Source organism: Heliangelus exortis, chromosome 13 (assembly GCF_036169615.1).
Source record: "Heliangelus exortis chromosome 13, bHelExo1.hap1, whole genome shotgun sequence".
Classification (NCBI taxonomy): Eukaryota; Metazoa; Chordata; class Aves; order Apodiformes; family Trochilidae; genus Heliangelus; species Heliangelus exortis.
Window position 1 is genome coordinate 17,410,903 of NC_092434.1, and position 14,950 is coordinate 17,425,852.

Genomic DNA, 14,950 nt, shown 5'->3' on the forward strand with positions numbered 1-14,950 from the left:
AAGTGGCCCCAGAGGAAATTGAGTCCACACAGGCTTGACTGTAATGTGCTTGTTTCCCCCTTATTATAAAATATGGGCATTGTTCTACTCTGAAAATTAGGTTTCCCCTTTGGCATGCAATTAAACCCTCATCTCATTTAGCAGGAGATGACAGAGGCCTTCCAGCAGAGCACACAGCCCTGCTCCTCCTTCCCAGCCCTCCTCCTTCCACCTCCTTTTGCATTTTTGGGGCTGCTAGGGAGGGTTCTGTGCATCAGGGGCCTCCCTCAAGATTTGGTGTCACTTGGTAAGTCCCAGCAGTGCCCAGATCTGCTCCTCACAGCTCCCTTCCAGTTCCCAGAAGGTCATCTGCTCTCAGCCAGAACCCAATGCCCTAAGCAAAACCATTTATTGATGAGCTGGGTGATTTGTAACAGCAGCACTTCAATGCCCAAGGCTGAACTTTGCTCAGTTTCCTGGGGCATTGTGGAAAAACCATTTGCTGCTGTCATTAGAACTGCCCAGACTGGGCTTCTGGGCAATGTAGAGTGACCACAGTGGCCACAGATGTGACCCAAAGTGTTCTCCAGCAGGATTCTTCTTGGGCTTGGAATGTACAGGCCAGCACTGGGTGGCCCTGCTCCCCAGAAATCTGCTCCCACCAACACTTAGAGCTGGACCTGGTGCTGCAGCAGAGTCTGCTCTTTTGCTGTAAACCACTAAAGAGCTGGTTTGGGAATGTGCTGCACATTTTGACAGCTTCAAAACTCACTTGCCCAAGGTGCTGTTTGCCCCAGGCCATGGAGATCTGAGGAAGCAACTTTCCACACCCACTTTCCTTCCCAGAGAAACCAGTATGGGGGCTACAGCAAAGCAGCAAGAGGCTGGGACAGCAGCACAGGGCTCTGGTGGCAGTGCCTGTGTAGGGTCTCAGTGTGAAATGGGGACACCCAAGGTTGGGAGGGGAGGGAAAGAGGTCCCATCACCTCCCATTGCCTGTCCCAGAACCCAGGCACAGACTGGGAGCTCCAGAAATCAAGCAGCACTCCAAGCTTTGTAAAAAGTGCTGGTGGCATCTTCCAGCCCCAGCTTGGATGGAGAATGTGTTCTCCTTCCCAGTGCCACGGGGATGGAGATCACCTGTTCCCTGAACAGCTGAGCCTGAGCAGAGCTGGTAGGTGTTATTTCCCCAAGGGAAAGCTGAAAGCAATCCATGAGATCCCAGGAAAGCAGCTTTGGTCTTTGCAAAGCACAAAAGAGACAGCAGGAAGGAGAAGAGATTCAAGGAGAGGGCAAAGGTGCAGATACCTCATTTGGCTCCCAGGCCTGGCTGTCAGGAAGGACCAGTGGTACTGGACAAGCAGGGGGCTGCAGTTGGTTATCTCCATGCTCCTCTCCTCTTCAGTGTCATTCAGGATGCAGCCAAAATCCAGGGCCATGGTCTGGAAATGGAGATTTGGGAAGTAGACTTCTCCCCGAACAGTGACCTCCTCCTCATGAGGGTGCTCAAGAAACTGGATCCTCAGAGCCTTCTCTACCACCCTGATATTCAAGTCTTCTTCATAAGCAGGGTTGAATCTGATGGAGAGCTGAAGTTCCTCCCCTATCTCCAGCTTCATGGGCTGCAAGGAGATGAAGAACATTGACCACCAGGCTGATGAAGCCCCGAGGTGCAGCATGAAACCTGGAGATGCTCAACGTGCAACTCCAGTGGAGGCTTCTGAGCTCAGCATTTTTTTTTCAGAGGCTGCACCTGACTGCAAGCACCACAGCACCCTTGTCTGAAACCACCTCAGGCTGCTCCTGCTGCCCTCTGCATCCATCCAAGGAGGAAATAAATACTGTTGTCCTGATTTCTAGAGTCACAAAAGCTCCGTGTTAAATAGAGAGCACTCTGGCACACCAGGGCCCTTTGCCCTGACTCTTTTAAACACCTTGATCCTCCCAGCACTGCAGCCTCACCTCTCAGAAGGGGTGGCCAGACCTTCATCACCACCATCTCCAACATCTCCCACCAGCAACAGGGGCCAGGCAGAGGCTGGATGAGCATCCTCAGCCCTCCTGGAAGCAGAGCTGCCCTGTCAGGAAGCACCCTCAGTTATCTGAGGAGGGATGGTGGAGAGCTGGGATGATTTCTCTAACTCACCTTTAGTGCATGGCTTGCCCATAGAATCACAGAATCATGGAATTGGCTGGGTTGGAAGGGACCTCAGAGCTCATCAAGTCCAACCCTTGATCCACTCCCCCCGTGGTTCCCAGCCCATGGCACTGAGTGCCACATCCAGGCTCTTTTGAAATATCTCCAGGGATGGAGAATCCACCCCTTCCCTGGGCAGCCCATTCCAATGGCTGATCACCCTCTCCAGCAAGAAATTCTTTCTCATGTCCAACCTAAACCTCCCCTGGCACAACTTGAGACCTCTTGTGCCCTCTTGTCTTGCTGAGAGTTGCCTGGGAAAAGAGCCCAACCCCCCCCTGGCTCCAACCTCCTTTCAGGGAGTTGGAGAGAGTGATGAGGTCTCCCCTGAGCCTCCTCTTCTCCAGCCTCAACACCCCCAGCTCCCTCAGCCCTTCCTCACAGGACTTGTGCTGGATCCCTTCCCAGCCTCCTTGCTCTTCTCTGGACCTGCTCCAGCACCTCAAGCTCCTTCCTGAGCTGAGGGGCCCAGAACTGGACACAGGACTCAAGCTGTGGCCTCCCCAGGGCTGAGCACAGGGGCAGAATCCCTTCCCTGGACCTGCTGGCCACGCTGTTCCTGAGCCAGCCCAGGATGCCATTGGCCTTCTTGGCCACCTGGGCACACTGCTGCCTCCTCTTCAGCTTCCTGGCAATCCAGACTCCCAGCTCCCTTTCTGCCACTCTGTGCCCAGCCTGGAGCTCCCCGTGGGGTTGTTGTGGCCAAAGTGCAGGACCCGACACTTGGCCCAGACTCTGTTGCCTGCTCCCCTCTCCTGTCTTAAAGCCAGCACATATCTCCCCAACTCAGATGACATTTCCTTTCCTTCAGCACCTTGTTTCAAACCCCAGTTAGTTCAGGCCAGTCTACTGCTGACCCTGAGGAACAAACTTCTCTCCTAGAGGACCCCCAGGCAGAAACCCAGCACCACATTTCACCCCCTTCAACCACCACCCCCCTGCCATGGCTGCTCACCTGGAGAGCTGCAGGCAGGGGCTGCTGGTCCACACTGCAGATGAAGAAGGGCTGCTCTAAGGCCAGGACAACACTGAGTGGCAGGGAGGAGATGTTTTTTAAAGAAAAAGGCTTGTACTGAAGAGTCAGGACATCACTGGGTTGCTACACAAAGAGGAGACAAGAAAAAACCAACCTGAAGTGACCACGGACCTCCACCCCCTTCCAATGCATTTAATGTTTTCCAGACCTAGAAGTGCACACATCTTTATTAACTCTTTTAATTGGTTTCTATCTTCCTAAAGGGTACATCAGGTGCTTTTCATGTTTAGAAAGCACAGCATCCCCTGAGGAAACAGCCTGGTGTCCAGGTGAGGGAGCAGGACCCTGAGAAGAGGCAGCTGCATGGATGAGATCAAAACCAGAAAGTGAACCCAGACCATTTGTCCCTAGCTCTGCATCCTTTCTTGGGCAGAATTCCATATTTTTCACCTCTATACAGTAACTTCTTAGAACCATATTTCTTCTAGGAGCCTCACTAACTGTATGATGGGAAATATTTCTTTCCTGTCCAGGGCAGTGGGGGAGTCACCATCCCTGGAGGTGTTTGCAAAAAGTGGCACTTCAGGATGTAGTTGGGGTTGGGTTGATGGTTGGACTTGATGATCTTAGAGGTTTCTTCCAACTTTAATGACTCTACAATTCTATAAAGGAGAAAAGCAAGCAGGATTTGGCCAGCAGCAGAGGGCCTGCAGTAGCCCAGAGGCAGCTCTGAGCATTTACACACAGACCCAGCTGGAACAGCCCAGTTCCAGTGTGTCTCCTGCTTCCTCTGCTACAACAGCAAAGGTGTCTGTGGTCTCAAAGCTAAAAAACTGAGCTCAGCCTAAGCTATTTCTTGCTCTTTATGCTTTGCTCCAGGTTTCCTGCATGGCTTCTATAAGCCAGACAGTGTTTGGGTGTCCTGAGATCCAGCAGCAGCATTTGATAAATCAGAGTCTGTGGTATCAGAGCTGAAAAGCTCCTCCTTAAACCTGAGCTGCCTGGTTACAGGATTTGATGCTTCTCTGGGAGCCTGGGAACTGGAGGAGAGACCTGAAAACACAGGGACTAAATAATGAAATCTCTCCTCTTTTTCAGCCACCTTGCCAGGGAGGGAAAGCTGATGCAGGAGTCAGAGACCAAAGGCACCTGGTTGGTGTTGGCATCCTCACTTCTGCATCTGAAGGAATCTGTGGGTCCTTTGAAGAGGGAGATGCTTGGGAAAAAGCAGAGCAAGAATCCATACCAGAAGGGGAGGACAGGACCAAGGAGGGGGCCAAGACACACAAGAGATGAGGGGTTTTTCCTCCTTTTCTCAGCTTCCCTCCAGGATCAGCATTCAGACATCACCATGCCTTGGAGGTTCCCCCAAAACCTCCCTTTATCCTGAGACCAGAAACTGGTGTTTCTCTAGAACTGCCCATGAGGCCCAGCCCCAGGGGAACCTCTGGAATCTCAGTTTTACTCAGGTGAAGTTAAACAGTCCCAGCTCTGAAACATCCTCTGCTCACCTCACACAGAGCCTCAGGCAGGGCCAGGAGGGGGTCTGGCACTGCTCCTTGGGCACAGGAGGTGCCAAACCCACACTGGGGCTGCCTTGGCCCCACACCTCTCCCCCTGTGCTTTTGGATCACACAATCCCAGACTGGTTTGGGTTGGAAGGGACCTTAAAGCTCACCCAGTCCCAACCCCCTGCATGGGCAGGGACACCTCCCACCAGCCCAGGTTGCTCCAAGCCCCATCCAGCCTGGACTTGGACACTGCCAGGGATGGGGCAGCCACAGCTTCCCTGGGCAGCCTGTTCCCCAAAAAAAAGCAAAAAAGCAGAATCAGCAGCTCAATTCTGTCTCCACATAAAGAATGTCAGAACAGAGCTGGTGACTGTCTCCAGCCCCAGAGAAAGGAAATAATGATCTTGGTGTTAATGGCCCTGCCCCATGGACTTGGAGAAGCTGATTGCCCTGAACACAAGCACACACACAGACACCTCAGGGGCTTGCATGAAATCCCCATGAAATGTCACCTTGCATCCCAGAGACTTTACCTTCTCCACCCGGAAAGTGATTTCCCTGGAGGACACCTGCAGGACAGGAGCCACAAACTCACAGGTGACATCCACGTGCATGATGGGGATCTTCCCTGCCCTGTTCCCCACCGTGGCATGGCACAGCAGCCTCTCCTTCACCACCTGCAGGCAAGAGGCAGACCCAGGAAACACACTGCAGCTCCTCCCCCAACACTGTGGGCATCAAGGGTTTTGCCAGCCTGGATAAAAACTCTGGGCTCTTGGCCCTTCCTCACCAGCAGCTATGACTGCTGTGACATTGCTCTCCTCCTTTTTATAGACCTCTCCCTTTTTATAGACTTTTGGTGAGGTTTGAGTGGAAAGGGGGCATTTTAAGGTCATCTCATCCAGCTCCCCTACAGGGAGGGACATCTTCAACCAAAGGACATTGCTCAGAGCCCTGCCCAATCTGACCCAGGGCACCTCTCTGGGTGACCTGAGCCAGAGTTTCACCATCCCTCAGCATAAAAAAATATCTCCAACACAATGCCTCCAAAAAATGTCTGCAATACCAAAGGCACTTGTGAGTTATGGGCTGTCTACAATGACAATAATTACTGTCCCACATGATCAGCTTTTTGATGTGCCCCATAGCTAAACATAATGCTTAGAGAAAGCTGTGGGAAATGATGAAAAAAAAACCTATCAGTATATCAAGGGAAAGGGGGGACAGAAGAGCCAATGCCACCAAACCCCCTTGGAAGCTTAGTGGAATGGATGCATGGAAAAACCCAGGCAGGCAGCCTGCCTTCAGGTTAAGAGAGGATCACTCAGTCCTGGGATGTGCTGTGACCCCCTAGAGCTGGCTGTAAAACCACCAGCAACTGCTCTGTGATTCCATCATTCCCTGTTGTGGATCCCAAGTCATCCTCAGGATCAAGGTGAGGGACCACGAGCCTCAAGCTCTCTTCCTCCAGGGGCAGCATCCTGGGAAGAGGGCACCACCTCTTCCTCTGCTTTTGATCCTGACCTCTTTGTCCCTGCACCCACCTCCCACTGACTCGAGGAGCCCAGTCTGGGACCTGAGCAGCACCACATTGGTTTTCTATAGATTTCATTACTTTTTTTATTCCTCATTATTGTTCCATTAAAGTTGGGTACTTCAGCTTCCAACCCCACAGCTTCTCTCCCTTATTCTCTCTCCTTTCCCTCTGGGAAGGGAGCAGGGCTGACAAAGAGCATCTCTCAGTTATTTAATTGCCAGCCCAGCTGTAAACCTTGACAGCAACCCTGGAACCAGGGAAAGATCCCTGTGGAAAGCAGCAGCCCCTGGGCAGCACTGTGCTGGGGGACTGGCACCAAGAGCCAGCACAGCAGAGGAGATAAAAAGCCAATAAATAAATTAAGGTAAAAAAAGCAAACACATACTTTAGCCCCAAAGAAACTCTAAGCTGCTAAGGTTATCTCTGCTTATTTGGATTTCCCTGGAAAGAAGGGGCTGGGGGAAATAATACCCAGTAATCTTGCCTAATTCCACCTTCCTGAGCTGCTGTCTAAAGGATCTGTAAGACCTGGCAGCCCTTGGTGTCTGTTATGGAAATCCAGACAAAATCAGGTTGTCAATTTCTAATGATCCCTGGGAAGAGTTTTCCATGTGGAGAATGTCACACTGATCATTAGAGCTGCCACACTCTTTTAGTTTTTCCCCTCCAGAACTCAGTGCTAGAGGAGTCCTTTGCCCAGAGTTGTCTAAGGAGGAGAAAAAACACAGCTCCCAGACACTCCCTCCCACCCCAGCTGTTTTGGTTTACAAACCACTTCCCTCATATATTACTTGGTTTGGGGTTTATTTGCTTTCTGCCTGTGCTCCTTGGCTAAGTCTTACTTATTTTCTCTGCCCTTTTCCTCCTCAGCACATGACACCTCTTAACCTGCTGTCTGCCCCTAAACCAGTAGAGCTTATTTCAGCCCCTCTTTTGGTAGCTGCAGCTTGGCTTGATGGTAGCTATAGAGACAAAAAAAAAAAGCCTTAGCAACTGATGGTAGCCAGCAAGGAAAGCAACTACTGCTGCCATGGCAACCTGTGGCCTTAAAGCTCATTTTCTCAGGGAAATGTCACACAGCTGCAGAAGAGTCCCAGCAGGGATGATCCCATGAGAAAAGCTCAGCCCCGGTGGGGAATCTCACCTGGGGAGTGCTGCAGGAACCTTCCAGCATCATCTCCATGGTCTTGCCTGGCCTCAGCTCCATCATCCGGGGGTGAAGCTTAAACACAGGGGAGGGAGGTTGGGGGTGCTGGGGGAAACCTCTGCCCTTGGGGTGACTGATGGCGGGGAGACGGCTGTGCCGGTGGAAGGGGCCAAAGCCCTCGGTGGTCCAATAGAGCCTATGGGTCTGTCTGCCTTGGTTTGTTATCTTCAAGTGGTAGCAGCAGGGATCCAGGCTGGAAGAGAAGCAGAGATAAGGAAAATGTCCCAGGAGCTGCCATTTCCCAGGGCTCACCCCACTGCAGTGCCTCGACGGCATCGCTGAGCTGCAGACTGAGCAGTGACCTGGCCCAGAGCTTCAGCAGGAGCCAGACCTTGGTTGTCCCTGAGTTTGTCACTACCCAGCAGCTGGGGCTGTTTGCAGAGCCCAAGGAAAAGCTGCAGGAGGAACATCTCAGTTACAGATGCCCAGACAGAGCATCACCAGCCTTTGGTACTTAACACTGGGGAGCATTTTTTCCCAGGTGCTCCCTGCAGGTCTCTGCATTGGATGCTCTGTTGGATTGTCCTTGTTGCCAGGACAGGGGGGTTGCTGTCATTCCCCCTCCTCCCCGGGAGCTGCTGCCTCAGAGGCTTCCCCCAAAGATACCACTGTGGAGCTGCAGAGTGGATATATGGGAATTGGGCCCCACTTGCAGGATCCCTGCCCTGACACCCACATGATTCCCTTGGCACTCCCATCCCTGAGAATGGGATCTTGGATCACACAATCCCAGACTGGTTTGGGTTGGAAGGGACCTTAAAGCTCATCCAGTCCCAACCCCCTGCATGGGCAGGGACACCTCCCACCAGCCCAGGTTGCTCCAATCTGTCTTGGGATCCCCCCCCAACACATCACCCACAGCTGGTTTTGGGTCTTGGGAAGGTGAATGCACTGTGAGACCACAGGAACAACAGAAGTTTCCCTGGTACAAACCCAGCAACAAGAGCAGATCCAGCTGCTGAGTGAAGGGAGTGACAACAAGAGCTGAAGAACCAGACCAAGAAATAGCACAGAATGAAGATTCAGTGGCATTTGATTCCCTCATGTCAAGAAACACTAACTGCTGCCTAGTCTGGAGTAATTATTTGACCCTCCATAAATAAACCTGAGCATGCCCAGGGAGTTACTTATACCTGGAGCAGTCTCTCTCTTTTTGAAAAACAAAGAATCTGTGGCTTCCAAAATGCACACCTGCCACAGGGAGCTGGATGCACACACACAGGGACAGTAAAGAGCAAAGTGCTCCTTGGAACAGACTGCTGAAAGCCAAGGTGTCTCAGGTCAGCATGAAATGGGTTATCATGGATATAGGAGCAGAGGAAAGTTTGGAGCAGCTCTGGGTAGAGGCAGAATCTGTGGTTCTGGGAAAGCCCAACTCATCCAAGATGTTACCTGGGTCCCACCTCAGCTCCCTTGGCAGCTGACAGCAGTGGTGAAGGGGGGCAGGGGACACAAACCCCACTGCCACTGTCCCCTGCTTTGTGTAGCCAATTTCTGGCTGCACAAGACATGCTGGACAAGCACCAACCCCCCTGCCATGTCCATGCTTAGGTGAATGGCTGTGAGTGCATATTTAACCCCCCCAAAACCTACCTGCTCTTTCTACCCCACAAAATAGGTATTGGAGCAGTATGGGAACTCTCTGCAACCAGGGAAAGGAAGAGGCACCTCAAGAAGACTTCTCCTCCCAAGAGCTCTCCAACACAAGGCTGACAGCACTTGGGAAAGGTTTATTTGTGGCCTGTTTGCAAGGTTTCAGACCCTTGCCTTCAGATCAGTGAATCCCCTCTTTCAAGCTACCCCCTTTTCATTACCCCTCTCAGTTCCTCCCACTCAAACCCAGTGGACTCCTCCCAGCTCTCCTCTCCAGAGCTGGTCCCACAGCCACCCCTGCTCCCCACGAGCTGATGGAGCAGTGGCCAGGAAAGCAGGAGGAGATGCCAGGAAAGGAGCAGCCTGGATGGGGAACCAGGAAAGACTGACTGAGGGATTTGTCACAGCAAAGAGAGCTCCTGCTGCTTCTTCAGGACTCCCAGGCAGAGGGGGAAATAAACCAGCACCATTGGTTTAGCTGAGGAGTTGCTAACAAGCTACCACCAAGGTTTATACTCCACAGTGAGTGGAAAAGCAAGCAACCTCATTGCAGAGGGAAAAATGTTGATACTTGTGATGCAGCATTTTCCAGCTGGAGGCTTCCTGGAGCTGCTGCTTTCCTCCAAATCTTTATTTTATACAGTGAGGAAACAAATGTATTATAACTAAGGGTAATTCAGTCACAATTTAGCAACTGGTGTCCATTTTAGTGGCTCCTGAGGGTGTCTAATGACTTTTCAATGGCTATTAAAATGTTTCTGCAGCAATTCCTGTGGCTTCAGTGAAATGGAGCCAGGACCTTGAGTCCAGAAGGAGAACCAGCTGGAAGGAGCAGGAAAAAGTTCTCCTTGCTGAGCCCCCAGGAGGAGTGGGAGCTGAGAGATGTCCTACCTGAAGTGGGGTCCCAAGTTAAGCTCTGGAGCAAAGGGTTTGTCAGTGACAATCGTGGTGCCAATGCCAACAGCCCTGACAGGGATGGCAGAGGGATGGCTGTCCTCTATGAAGAGGTTCACCTCATCCTGGAATTTCTCAGTGTCATCCAAGTTGGCAATGACAGCCACAGCCACCTCAGTCTCAGGGGGGATCACTCCTTTATTGGGTTCAATCCTCCAGCGTGAGCATTTGTCAGCCTGCAAGAGAAGGCAGAGAGAAACTGAGGACAGAAACCAGGGCCCCTGCCCTCCTCTGGGCTGCAGGAAAAGGAGGAACTAAAAATATCAGGGTAAAAACCATGAAGGCTTAATATCCCTACATCTGTGCTATTGTGTCTGGTAACAGCAACTCTGCAGGAGCTTACACAAACCTGTATTTTACCCTCCCTTTAACAGACTCACTTCATTAACCCAGTTTTGCCCAACCCAAGGGAATTCTCAACCTCAGGAGAAGGTTGTTCCCCCTCCAGTCTCTCCTTTGGAGTTGGGAAGGTGCTTTACTTCTCCTGGATCCACCTCAGTGGTGCTTGGGTTTGCGGCTCAAGGCCAGAGGAAGCCAGGAGTGCTCAGCTCCCAGTGTGACACTGCTCTGAACCCCAAAAATAACTCTGGGGTCAAAACCCCAAAGCCTTTTTTCTCAAGAGTTAAGCAGTGCTTCTCAACAGGCCCTGAATGGCAGAGTTGGGGTTGTTCAACTCCAGGGAGACCTCAGAGCACCTTCCAGTACCTGAAGGGGCTGCAGGAAAGCTGGGGAGGGATTTGGGACAAGGGCCTCGAGGGACAGGACAAGGGGTAAAGGTTTTATACTGGAAGAGGGAGATTTAGGTGAGATGTTAGGAAGAAATTCTTGAATTTGAGGGTGCTGAGCCCATGGCCCAGGTTGCCCATGGAAGCTGTGGCTGCCCCATCCCTGGCAGTGTCCAAGTCCAGGTTGGATGGGGCTTGGAGCAACCTGGGCTGGTGGGAGGTTGGAATGAGATTGTCTTTAAGGTCTCTTTTACCCTAAACCATTCTATGATTCTCTGCCTCTGTTCCTACCAATCCTCAGCTGCAGCAAGGTGCCCCAGGCCCCTCAGCTTTGCAAAATAAGAGTTCTATAGCTGGGCAGTAGTAATAAACAAAAAGAAAAGTGCCAGACATGGCCCAGGTTTCACAAGCACTCTCTTCTTCTGGGTTCTTCCCTCTGCAGATGGGGCAGTGGAGGTGCTGGACCTCCAGCCCTCCTGTAACTCCATTCACAGGAGCCACAGAGGACAAATGCCCAGAGTGCTCCCTGGCCAGTATGGGATGAACTGGGATGCAAGAGATTTATGGCTCTGATGTGGCTGTCATGGTGTTGGTGGCACTTGCCCCCCAGCTCAGGGATGGGGTAGGGACCACAGGCACAGTTCATCCAAAACACTGTGATACTGTACAAGAAAAACTTGTTTGGGTTTGTTTTGGGGGTTTTTTTGTTTGAAGAGGAAGCAATGATGTGCTTGGAGGCCTGACATGATCCACTGCTTGGTCAGCTCAAGTTTCCATCCACCCCACTGGCAGCTCTGAGCTCCAGCAGGAGGCCAAGCAGCCCACAGGAGAAGAGCACCAGAAAACCAAGGAGCACTTCAAAGTTATGGAAATCTTTTAAAAGAAATCCTCCAAAACAACCTCTGCTACCAATGAGGAGAAGTCTAGCTGGAGGCCAGGGAAGCAATAACTCACTGAGGGCTCAGGGTCCCTGTAGGAGCCACAGGTACAGGACCTCCTGAGGCTGTGCTCTGTCTGGAAAGCAGGGCAGGTCTGTTGAGAGGGAGGATGCCAAAGGCATCAAAATTATTCCAGATGAGTTAAATCAGCTACATTTAATTTTTCCTCCAGAGCTGCAAGGCAAAATCTTAAAAGAAGCAAGATGGAGATGGGATGGCAGAAGGTAAGAGGGAGGCTCTGCTTCTCCAAGAGGACCACACTGAGCTTTATTCACTCCTACATCTTCCTCATTCATTACTGCCTGCAAGCTCCTCTCCACTCTTCTGGTTTGGGATCTCATGCTCTGTTAGGTAATATTCCCTTTGAGGCCTGGATAATTACCATTTTGATTTCTGCACCTCCCTCCAGACCCTCCTTGGCTGCAGAGGAGAAGCAATGCTTGAAAACCAGACTGGACTCGGGGTGTCCAGCTGGGATGGAAGATGGCAAACAAGGCAAAACCTGTCCCCAGCTTACCCAGAGAGATGACTGCCACTGAAACCATCACAAATCCAGCATCAAATCCATTTTCATCTCAAAGGCCAGAGATGCAGACTTCCCCAGGCAGGCAGACAGAAGACAGAGCTCACTTGGTCACAGAAGATCCCACCAACCCTTTTCTGCTGCCTCAGTAGCCTCAGAGGCACCCACCAGCCACAGGCAACCCAGCCCACACCAGGGTGCCAAGGCAGAGGGGGGGTGAGGTTTTCCACTGACATGAACACCCCACTTCTCCTCTGATTTGTGCTGACACAGGGCAGCTCACTTGAAAAGGAGCCCTGATAGCTCTGCTCCAGAGGTGAAGCTGCAAGTCTGCTACCTGACAAAGCTCATTTATCAAAGCCTGGCAACCAGCAGGGCAGCAAATTGTACCCAAGAAATTATTACTGAGGAATAATGAGAGGTTGGCTCTATGGAGCCAGGCTTGGAATTTCCCAGGGTGACCCAGCACAGACTCATCCCATGCCACAGCCCACTTTGGAGCAGTGTCCTCTGCCTCCTGTCCTCATCCCTTCAGCTTGCCTTTGGTGTGGGTGCCAGGGCCAGCACAGGGCACCCCCAAACAGGAGACCTGCCAGGACCCAGAGGCTCTGCCTGCCCAGATTCCCTCAGGTTTCCCAAGTCAGCTCAGGCCCCCGTCCATCCAGGGGTGTCCCAGAGACAAGAAACCTCTGAAAGCCATGCTAAAAAAATGCCATCCCTTTAGAGACCAAGATCTAACTTCTTACAACATCCCTGCTACCTGCTTATCCCTGGATGCTCTCAAAAACTGGCTGAAGGCACCAGAGAGACAAAGCCTGTGGTTATTTTTGTCCCTGTAGGAATTTGCACTATTGGACATCAGAGTCCTGGAGTGCTGGGCAAGGGCAGGGATCAGTCAGTTGAATCCAGAAGTTCAATGCTGCTATGATTAGCTTCTCCCAGGAGAGATTTCTATTGTGAAGAAAAGCTGCCAAAATCTGGTTTTAATGGAGCCCAGCAGTGTGTATCTGAGAGAGAGGTGGCAGAGTGCCCTAAGGGATGACCAAGGAGCCACCACACTCAGGTCTCTTGAAGGTACTTGAAGCTAAAAGGGATTCTGGCCATGCAGGAGGAAAAGAGGAAGGAGAACTCAAGAGTCAAAATGCAACTGTACCTCTTCAGGAACTCCATCTCCAGGCAGAGAGCACCCCCAACCCGACCAGGCAGACCCATAGCTCCTCATGGAGGTTGCAAAGGAAGGGAAAATAAACCCAACCATCCTACACCAGCTGGGCACAGGGCTTTGGCCCAGGGCTTTTGGCTGTCCCAAGGTGGGGGAGTCTGCATTCTTCATTTCAAAGCAAATCTTTGTCTGCACAAAGAGCCCAAAAGCACCTGGAACCCCACCTGAGGTGCCTCCACCTGGCCCCAGCCCCTCCTTGGCAAAGCCATGGGGACCATCTTGGCTTAGGCTCTGCCCCATCCAAAGGATATTTCATGAAAACAAAAGGCAGAGCCTTTAAAGTTGGTAAAAATATAAAAATTTAAGTGTGGCAATCGTTTCCACCACCAACAGAGACTGATTTGTCACACTTTGTGCAGCCAAGAGGTGACTTCCAGGTGACATAAGAGTTCTTCTCCATTTGTCACCCCCCTCAGATCCCCCCTGCTGTCCCTGCACCTTGGGCTTCCCTCCCTCCCTGGGCAGGGCTTTACCTGCTGCTGCCAAGCACAACCCTGAATAACCAAACTCCTGCTTTTCCTTTGGGAAAAGCACTCAGCTGAGTCATTCTTGTTTGCAGGAGCACAAATGCCTTGAAGGCTTCTACACATCTCCACTTGAGTTGGCCAACAGGTGCAGAGCAACACAAAAAGCATAATAATAATTTTTTTCTATTGGAACTTTGAAGGGGCTCTGGTAAGGTACCTGATGTGAGAAAAAAACACTCTTCTTGTGGCCAGGTTTTAGGCACCTTTCCTAAAGTCTCCTCCAAACCTCTGCTCCATTTTTGAAGAGCCACATACTCTGAGGCTGAACAGCCCTGGGAGGGACACAGCCTTCTGCCTGCCTCAGGTTTTGGCACAACTGGTGGCCAGCACAAGCCCAGAGGTTCCTGGTCATGACAATGCCATGAAGTCCCAGGTAGCCAGCTACACTTCATGAGTCCTTCACCTCTGGCAAGACCAAACTGGGTGAAAATCAGGTGGAAAAACCTCCAAACCAGTGGTTTAAGTCTAAAGAGCTTCTGGAGCATCATGAAGCTGTAGTGGAATGGCTCTGTAAAGAGTTAAACCTCTGTAACTTATCTTCAAAAGCTCTGCTTACCTTGAAAGAGACCAAATACACAAGGCCAGTGCTGTCCATACCCTGGAAAGTTGATTTAAGACTTATTTCTCCAGAGCACTGCAGGTATCATTTGAAGGACACAGCTCTGCCTGCCTGTGTCTCCCTACAAGCAAACACTGACAGGCTGACTAATTATTCAGGTGCTTGGGGGAGAAAAAAAAAACAAAAACAAAACAACCCAAACTGTACAATAGGTTTAAAAAAACACTCTCTTGCCAATTCAGGTCTGCTCTGATTTTCAGTGAATGATGCCAACCCAGTCCTTGGAGCCTGCTCTCCCTGCAGCCTCCCAGGACCAACACCACCCATCAGCCAGAGCAAGGAACACAAGCACCAAAGTAGCACCCAGCCCTTCATCACCACAGGTTTTATGTCCTTCCTCCTCTTTTGCTGTTTTCTTTCATAAAGGGAATGTGATCAAGAGCTTGAGGCACCAAGCAATGAAATTCAGGAAATGAAACAAATCCTGCAGTGATGAGGAGAA

The 14,950-nt window shown here is 51.3% G+C and overlaps 1 protein-coding gene across 1 annotated transcript in view; it reads right to left on the bottom strand.

Moving 5' to 3' along the window:
- Window positions 1-14,950, bottom strand: part of HYDIN (HYDIN axonemal central pair apparatus protein) — a 164,802-nt gene that overhangs the window by 68,097 nt on the left and 81,755 nt on the right. Inside the window, exons 20-24 of the mRNA XM_071757067.1 lie at window positions 9,892-10,130; window positions 7,345-7,600; window positions 5,197-5,340; window positions 3,132-3,275; window positions 1,288-1,601 (exon numbers count right to left, since the gene is read on the bottom strand). Coding sequence (XP_071613168.1) covers window positions 1,288-1,601; window positions 3,132-3,275; window positions 5,197-5,340; window positions 7,345-7,600; window positions 9,892-10,130 — 1,097 coding nt within the window. The remainder of the gene's footprint in view (window positions 1-1,287; window positions 1,602-3,131; window positions 3,276-5,196; window positions 5,341-7,344; window positions 7,601-9,891; window positions 10,131-14,950) is intronic.